Source organism: Populus alba, chromosome 11 (assembly GCF_005239225.2).
Source record: "Populus alba chromosome 11, ASM523922v2, whole genome shotgun sequence".
In the NCBI taxonomy this organism is placed as follows: Eukaryota; Viridiplantae; Streptophyta; class Magnoliopsida; order Malpighiales; family Salicaceae; genus Populus; species Populus alba.
The window spans coordinates 23,252,873-23,261,514 of record NC_133294.1 but is presented as its reverse complement, the minus strand read 5'-3'; the positions used below and the strand labels follow the sequence as shown (position 1 = coordinate 23,261,514).

General features: G+C 40.4%; 1 protein-coding gene across 2 annotated transcripts; it reads left to right on the top strand.

Annotated features, from left to right (window-relative positions):
• Nucleotides 1-245: 245 nt before the first annotated feature.
• Nucleotides 246-7,943, top strand: LOC118029424 (uncharacterized). Of its 2 annotated transcripts, none has more exons than XM_035033303.2 (4): nucleotides 246-405; nucleotides 1,417-2,067; nucleotides 2,781-3,963; nucleotides 4,403-7,943. In XM_035033303.2, the coding sequence occupies exons 2-4, from the start codon at nucleotides 1,850-1,852 to the stop codon at nucleotides 7,502-7,504; spliced, it is 4,503 nt and encodes a 1,500-aa protein (XP_034889194.1). In that variant the 5' UTR covers nucleotides 246-405; nucleotides 1,417-1,849; the 3' UTR covers nucleotides 7,505-7,943. The 2 variants fall into 2 exon arrangements, with proteins under 2 accessions (XP_034889194.1, XP_073268474.1); XM_073412373.1 differs by lacking the exon at nucleotides 246-405 and adding an exon at nucleotides 429-805.
• The last annotated feature ends 699 nt before the right edge of the window (nucleotides 7,944-8,642 follow it).

Genomic DNA, 8,642 nt, shown 5'->3' with positions numbered 1-8,642 from the left:
ATTAATAAATATTTTAAAAGATAGCGGTTAGAAAAACTACTTGCTTGGTGTCTTTGATTTTTAAATACAAAATTTTTCTCGATTTTTACAATCATATAAATCTCTATTCTTTATTTTGAGATTTGTTTATTACAAAATAAAAAAGAAACAATATCTAAAAACTTACTTTTTATTTTCTTTAATGTGGGAGTAAAAAAAAAAAGGAAAAAGAAAAAGAAGAGAGAGAAGAGAACCAGATGCCTCTTTTGATGTGTGAGTGGGTGGTGCTCTTTTCTCTCTTCTCTCTCTTATTCACTCTCTCTATTTTTTTTCCCCTTTACTACTGCTCTTTCCTTTCCTCTCTTTTCTTCTTCAAAGACTCAAAAAAATCCTCACTTTCTCTTCTCAAATACAAAGCTTGTTAAGGTTGGTTTAACATGTTGTTGATTTTTTTTTCTTGCTCTTCTATATCTATCATAGTGGGTTGCTTGCTTCTGTCTCAAAGATCAAGTCTTTTCTTGTCTTTGGCGTTATATGGGGTTCATTTGATTTCATGATCTCTCTGTTTCAAATTTCTGCCTTTCGAGTTTCCGGGTTGGTTCAGTTTCTTCCATATTTTGGAAGTAGTCAAGAGTTTGGTCTGGTCTCTGGCTCAGATGCCCTCTCCTTGCCTTTCTTAGATTAGATTAGATTAGATTTCCTCCTGGTTTTTGGTCAGTTCAAACTGTTCACTCTGAAGTATACATCTGCGTGTATCTAGAGATGCCAGGAATCTTGGGGTGTCTGTCTGTCCTCTTTGTTTCTCAGCTGGCATATTTATACTAATGTTGTTTCTCCAACTCTTTCTTGCTTTGATTTTTGATTTTTTTGTCTTTGTAATTAACTTGCTTCATTCATAATTCATTGGTTAGCAAGATGGATGGATGGATAGCTACATCTTTTTCATAGTTCCTTGCTCGTTTTGATTTTTGAAAGCTGGTGTTCTTGCAAATTACAATCTCTTAATTAAGGTGTTTAATCTCTATGACTATGTATTATCATATGAGGTTTGGTTTGATGATGCTGGCTGGTGGAGTACTTGAATTTGAGCAGTACTTGGCTTCATCTTCTTCCTTTTTTTTTCTTCTTTTTCATGTGGGTTTGTCTTCCCCACATAAAATAACGCATGCCCATCAAACTTTTTGAGAAGAGTTTCAACATCATCTTTGCTTAAGTGCGTGTTTTTGAGCTTTTGTTGTTTAGCTGAAAATTCATTTTGGTGCTTCGCTTGTCAATCAAAACACTACTAATCATTCCCACATAAAATAACGAAACTCTCCTTAATTTGCTACCTAACTAGCTGTTCCTTCCGCCACTGATTTTAATATTTTCATCTCCTTCTTGCCAGGTCTTTGCTAAAACTGTTAATGATCTCACGGTTTCTTTTCATCCTTGCAGGCAGCTGGCTAAATGGATGAAGAATCTAGTGGGGTTCCTTGATCTTCTTCTTCTTGTATAAATACATATATAGATAGCTAGAGCTGCTTAATTTGCTTCTTTGTTGTTGCGGCTGTGGAGGTCAATCTCATGTGGTGATAGTTCTTTGGTGGTGGGGTTTTTTTGGGTAGAAAGAGAGAGAGAAAGATAAAAAGAAAGACACTAGCTACTACTGCTATAATTTATAAGTGAAAGAAAGAGAGAGAGAGAGAGAGAGAGAGAGAGAGAGAGGAGGGCTGTAGTGATATACAACTAGTTACTAGCTATATGTTGAAGACTAAGAAGATAAAGATAAGGCGAGACAGCAGTACTGGAAGATATAGTTGTGGAGAAGCTGCTGCTTGTGACTGTTACAAAAAAACAGCACAAGAAGAAGAGAGAATAATAGCATCAGATGTTTTCCATTGAAAACCCTCCAGTACCAGATCCCCCATGTTCTTCTTCTCAACCGAATAGTAGAAGTGATGAGAGGGCTTCTCAGCTTCCCACAAGTAGTACTTATAATAAGCTTCCACCTTCTAATTTGTCAGAGGTAGTAGTAGTAGATCTGCCAAACCCAAACCCAAACCCATGTCTTGATCATCCTACCCCACTTCCTAATTTCTCCATAAGGTAAAACAATTCATTCTTTGTTTCCTTTTATATGATCCTTTCTTTCAGGGATATTATGAATAGTACTGTTTCGATTTTCTTTTTCCTTTTGTCATGGCCGTCTTGCTATGCTAAGCTAACTTCTTCTCTCTTTTTCTTAGTGGTGATCTGATCTAAGTCAGCTAATCAATCTTTAAGATCTTTTGTTGGGTCAGATCCAGAGTTACATGTTCCCTTATGGCTCAGTTCAACATGGCACACCCCCCTTCTTGTCTTTATTCTGGTTCTTGAGGAATTTCTCTTGCTTTGCTTTCAATGATCATATCCAAGGCTTCTCCTTGGGGCTCTTATGTTTGTGTTTTTTAATGATTCCCGAGTCACACTCACTGCCTCTAATCTTTCTTGATTGTTGTTGCGTGTGATTTCATGTCACTTTGTACAAACAATCTGTCCTTGTTCTAACCATATCGTGCTGCAAGCTGCATACTTTTTCTCAGACACTAGATTTTCGTATCTTGTGTCCACTTGGGTTTTGCTTGGCTGTTTTCCTACTGTTTCGTGTTTCACTTTCAGTTCCATTAACCGGATTTTCCCTACCAGACTTGTTTTTTCTAACATATGATATGATTAAGGGTTCCAGTTCTTGTGTACATATGGTTGGAATAGCTTTAGCTTATTATAGATAGGTTGATCTTAGTTGATGCTAACAGAAACTTTGGTTGTTTGCACTGCAGAGATTATGTATTTAAAGCCAGGAGCAAGGATATCAAGAATAGCTGGCCTTTTTCTCAAAAAAATCTGCAACTTTGTTTGAAACATGGCGTTGAGGACGTGTTGCCACAATTTGAGCCTCTTGATACTGTAAGAAACCAGTCCTTCAAGAGATTTAAGAGTGAAACCAGTTCAGTTGAGAAGCAAAATATCAGCAAAAGAAGCAGTTTTGACAAGGAGGCTTCTAGACCAGACAGTCATGTGGTGGTAGACTTATCTGATGATGCTCAATTGCATGCCAAGTTAGCTGAATCTTGTGTAGACATTAGTTCGTGTAGATATGGAGAAGAAAATGATTTCCCATCTACAGCAACAAGTGAAATAGACTCAGTTCCTGATAGCAGGAAACCTAGATCACCTTTAGAAACTCGGACTTTGGCCAAAGCTGCAGTTGAAGTTGGAGCTACTGTGACCCACAAGACTGAAAGCACCACCAGACCATTGGCTAATAAGAAGTGCAGGTTGATTGTGAAATTTGGTGGCAATTCTGATCGTGCCTCGGCTGAAGATATTGCTTCTAATTGTACAACTATATCAGAAACGATGGCTTCAAAACTTTGCCCTGTTTGCAAAACTTTCTCATCCTCGTCCAACACCACCTTGAATGCTCACATTGATCAGTGCCTTTCTGTGGAGTCAACACCCAAGTGGACAGCTGATTCTAAGCTAACCAGGTATAGAATTAAGCCAAGGAAGACACGGTTGATGGTGGATATTTATACTACTGCTCAATATTGCACATTGGAAGAGCTTGATCGAAGAAATGGTACAAGCTGGGCTACCATGTCAAGCTTGCCCGCTCAAGAGACTGAGAAGAGTGATGCACCTAAGGAAGGGAAAAAGCCAAGGGTATTGCCAATTCATCCTGAGGATGCTGGTGATGTAGGGCCAGTTTATATTGATGCAAATGGCACCAAAGTTAGGATTTTATCTCAGTTTAATGATGCATCACCAGTAGCAGAAGTAAGCGAGGATGTTGGAGCAAGAAGGGAGGATATTGGAGGAAAGAAATCTTTGAAAGGTGGCAAAGCAAGCAACTACATTTCAATGAAAAAGAAAAAACGATTAGCACAAAAGCATCAGAAGTATCTAAAACTTGCTTCTCAGAGAAAAAAAGTCTTGTTCCACGAGGCACCTGGTTCTCAGGTACAGTTTCTTGCTTTCAATGTATATTCTTAATTCCCTTCCCAAACTACGTATTCATCTCACTGACTGCCCTTGTCCATTTTCAACACCTAAGAAATTTGAGTATGTAATAGACCTGCTAGTTTACCTTTTGTGCTCTAATGTCATTGAGAAGCTTAATCATGTTATGTTTGGGGAAAAATGTTCTTGGATGCTTCAGCTGATATTGTGTCGCCTCCATTTGAGCAGTGTTTAAGTTAAATGGATGGAATTGTTTCACAGAAAAATTGCTAAAACACCAGTATGACATATTCACTTCTTTTCCTCATTAAGCCCTTCTATGACATTTTGTACACTTATCGTGATCCGTCTGCCCTTTGATTTATGCACCATCTTCTGTTGAAAATTCAGTAGCTTAAGTGTTCAGTTATATATGGTTGTTAATGTTGCTGTTGAGCAGGTTTCTGGAGGTCGAGAAGAAGGTAATGGAGAGGAGAAGAGTTGCGAGAAAGATCATCAGATGTTGAGGCAAATCAAACCTAGTGATTGTGGGACTTTAAGACCATGGGTTTGCTCCAAACGAAGGGGTTTTCCAAAGAAGATTGCAACACAAGAGAGTCATCAACTTGTGAGATGTAAATGGCACCTGGCTCAGGACTTGCTGGTTGAGAATGATCTATCATCTGTGGGTGATCGTCTTTCAGAGAGGAGCCGTGCTCAGAAACCTACCATTTTGTGTGATGATCAAATATCTTCTCCCAGAAACAGTGAGAGGATGGAGAAGCTTTTTCATAAAGACCAGGTTAATGAGAGGAGGGAGTGGTCTCCTGGAAGAAAGACAGTAGGGAATCTTCTAGTGGGAGACAGGATTGGTGGGAAAGTGGATAAGTTGTTTCCACCATTGAAGCGGAATGCCAATCAGTTGAACAAAGATGGCACTTCTATCCATGATGGCTGTATGCTGAGATCACCAAACTCTCCCAGGAATGATGTCTCTTCACTAACCAAGAAGACTGTCTATACTGATGATGATACAAGTAATAATTCTGATATGTATCCCATTGCTAGCACAAAATCATCCCGGAGTTCTCACGCAGTTGTAACTAAAGCAATGAGATTCTCCTCCATTAGGAAAAGTGTACTGTCTGTCAGCAGCCAATCTTCTGTGACTGAATCCAGGCCCAGCAAAGTTAAGAGATGGTCCACCCTTGACAAATCTCAAGAGCCTTTGACAAGAGAAATAGATGAAGAAGCTGTGGGTAGGCATTCTGAGGTTGATGAACAGTATGGTTTGATGCAGGATCATACAGAAAATCTACTTGAAAGAGAAGAAATGACTGATGAGGTGTCTCTTGGTGGAAGCCCCGTCCAGGAAGCTAGAGAAGGAAAAAGATTTTCTTGTAGTTCTGAAAGGCTGGAAGCCTTGAATTTGAGGAGCTCAAAAACAGCACTTGGCTGTGGTCATGCTGAGGGAATAAATGTAGATTATTCAGGTAGAGGTGATGGCGATTATGTACACAAAGTTGATTCCCTAGAGTCTCCTGGAACACAAGTTCCAATCCATGAGGACATTGTTGTCGAACCATCTTCCAAGACTTTGGATGGGAGGAGCGTTGCAGGTATGAGTAAATCTGTCAACACTGAATTTCATGAGCTGGGTATTTCTTCAAAGGTCCAATCAAACTGCATTCGGTCTATTGAAGATTATGGAGGGCTTTTAAGTCAAAACAACGTGTCAACTAGTCCAACTGGGCCTTTTATCCATGACCAAAGGATATTTTCTGCTGCTGAAGCTGGTAATGGCATGATGAGCCAAGATGCTGATATGGGGGTGGGGTTGGATTCTGAAGCTGCAAAAGTAGATTCTTTTCCTGAGGTTGATCCCATTCCTATTCCTGGACCACCAGGGTCATTTTTGCCGAGTCCTAGAGATATGGGTTCTGAAGATTTTCAAGGGAATTCATCATTGACTACTATCCGGGTTCACTCTTCACCAGACCAGCATGACATGATCGATGGTGATTCATCAGATTCTCCTCTATCTGCAGTATCAACCATCTCTAACTCCATGGTAGGTAGATCTGATTTCAGTTATTCAGAACCACCATCATCAGCAGGACATTGTGTCTTTCAAGACAAGATTAGGTCAGGCTTAATGTCCGCTGGAATTGAGCCGTTGGCACACAATGCTGGTGCAGTTCTGCAAGCAGCAACTAGAGGAGTGGAAAGAACCACTTTTTCTGGAGAGTACTTGAAACTTGATAGAATCTCTATTGAGAAAGAATCTTTTGGCTTCAAAAACGATCAGCCATGCTGTTGCCAAAGAAAGGAGAGATTTTCTGAGAGTGTTGCTCTAAATCACCAAGAATCACTGCTACTAAGGCGGCGGAAAATGGCATCAATGGCAGTTCCTTCTGAGGGGAAGCAAATGGGTTGCAATTCAAACCCAACACTGATTAATTTGGATGTCAGGCCTGAATTAGTTCCCCTGAACAGCTACTCAGCTTCAGGATCTGAAAAGATGGTCCTCCCGCTCATCAAGCCCCCCACAGATCCTATTCCTTTGAAGGACTCTCCCAGCAGTGCTGGAGTGAGGTTCTTAGCTCGCGCAGATGCTGATTCTGCTAGTCCATCTGCCTCCAATCCTATACTTAGGCTGATGGGGAAGAACTTAATGGTGGTCAACAAAGAAGATAATGTATCCATGCCAAATGGGCAGGTCCGACCTTGTGCTCAAAATGTCAATCAAACTTCTCACATTCCAACAATTTCTGCAGTCTCAACTGGCAATATTCAGAATCAGGACAGTCATTCATTTCATCACATGGCCCCTCAAGGTTCTGTCATCTTTAGTCGGGATCCATACAAGACAGTGGTTCAATGTTTGGATGCTGGGTTTTCTGACAGTTTTGGAAGCCACACTGATTCTAAGCTATCACAAGCACCATCAAAGTTACCAGCAGGCATGTTTTGTGACCAACATGGTGATGGTGGACTTGCACCATCCATTAAGCCTCATCAGTGCAAAGAGGATTACAATTTTTCTAGTTCACAGAACAGGCTAAAGAGAAGACTGGAAACTTTTCCCACATGCACTATGAAAAGAGCTACCGAAACTCCTGACCGCCATTGCAAGCGTAACCGCCATTGCAAGCGTGCTGACTCATTCGCTCATCCTGGAAAAGAAATCATCATCATTGATGATGTTCCTGAAAGTCAAACCGTTGCGATGAGTGACATTACAAAATACAACGAAGGCTGGAGGGAAAGACAAGTAGTTCCATCAGGTATCTCGGTTCCAACAATCCCGATCTATAACATGACAAATGTGAATCCCTTCACTTGTTATCAGTCACTAGAGCACCCTCCAATTGGTGGAACACCAGTGGTGCACAATGGCAGCTTTCATGCATCCACCACCAGGCTAGTTAACACAAGTCCTGTTAGATGGGGTTGTCCTCCAGATGGTCCTGGCGCATTGCAAATGAATCCTTTTGTGGCCGCATCAAACTCATCTGGTCATCTAAGATCTGCATCGCTGTATTATTCTCCGAGCTTTTAATACTCAGTGAGCTTATCTTGCTTGGCCATTTCTGCACAGTTGTGCTTTAGCAGGTTTCACACCGAGGCACTGAATTCGAGCTTCTTCCATAGCTACCGCTGCCAAAAACTTTTGGGTTCAGAAATGACTATAGAGGAAATAATTACGGAAGTTTAGTCAAGTACTGCATGAGTTCAGCAGTTGAGATCTCAGAAAGTTTGTATTTATTCCCAATGTACTGATCATGTTGAGTCACATTTTATGCAACTTTTTTAGGCCTTCTGCGTAGGCAATCTCAAAGCTTTCAAAAACTAGACAGTGTATAAGCAAATCCTTGAATAATAGTTGACCAGGAACTTGGCTGAAACACAATGGAGTCAAGTGTTCCTAAGAGAAAATTTCACCTCCCTTTTCTTTTCTGACATTTATTTCCTCTTATATACAATTATTGGAGCTGCAATTTGTCTCGGTATTTAAAATTTGTGCATTCGTGACTGATCATTAAACTATTTTCATTTGGATTTGATTTTCCGCATGCATGCAAGGGGATTCAAGTAAAAAAAAGACAGTTGGTAATTTTTTCGAACAAGAACTCTTTGTGAGGGTACGAGTGATTCTATAAGTAGGCAAACTGTGGGCATGTATTTTTGTTATGGATGAAATAGCTGCACCAAACGAGCATATGGCTGCATCTGCAACAAAGGATGTAGATGCGTGTGACAATTATCCTTTGAAGTCATTTTCATGATAGGGCAAGTTCTAACAAGTGCATGCACATGAAATGACTCCAAGTTGCCAAATCCCCTGGCTAGACGCAAGCAACGACAAGGGTGCATGTTAAATGCAGACCCCTTTTATTCTTCTCCTAGGTAGCTGTGTTGTTGAACCATGCATTTGTACAAAACACATATGATCATGATTATTCTCACCGCCGATGGAAAGAGAGAGTGTGTGCGAGGGATATGAAATGAATCACACCCTTGAAAAGATGTCCTTCAATTAATTACTGGGGGGGGACATTGAACAGTTCTAGGTCTTCATCTACTTGTTTGATAATGGTTTAATTTGGTGTGTGTGTGTGTGTGTGTGTAGAAGCCGAGCAAGTTAAGGCTTATCATGTGGGGTATACATGTACGACAATAATATTGCATAAAGATTG

What these genes read in the sequence shown, in the direction of transcription:
- LOC118029424 (XM_035033303.2), top strand. Translation starts at nt 1,850, where the DNA reads ATGTTTTCCATTGAAAACCCTCCAGTACCAGATCCCCCATGTTCTTCT. An exon ending in CTTCCTAATTTCTCCATAAG is followed by an intron (nt 2,068 to 2,780) that starts GTAAAACAATTC and finishes TTTGCACTGCAG; the next exon opens with AGATTATGTATTTAAAGCCA. An exon ending in ACGAGGCACCTGGTTCTCAG is followed by an intron (nt 3,964 to 4,402) that starts GTACAGTTTCTT and finishes GCTGTTGAGCAG; the next exon opens with GTTTCTGGAGGTCGAGAAGA.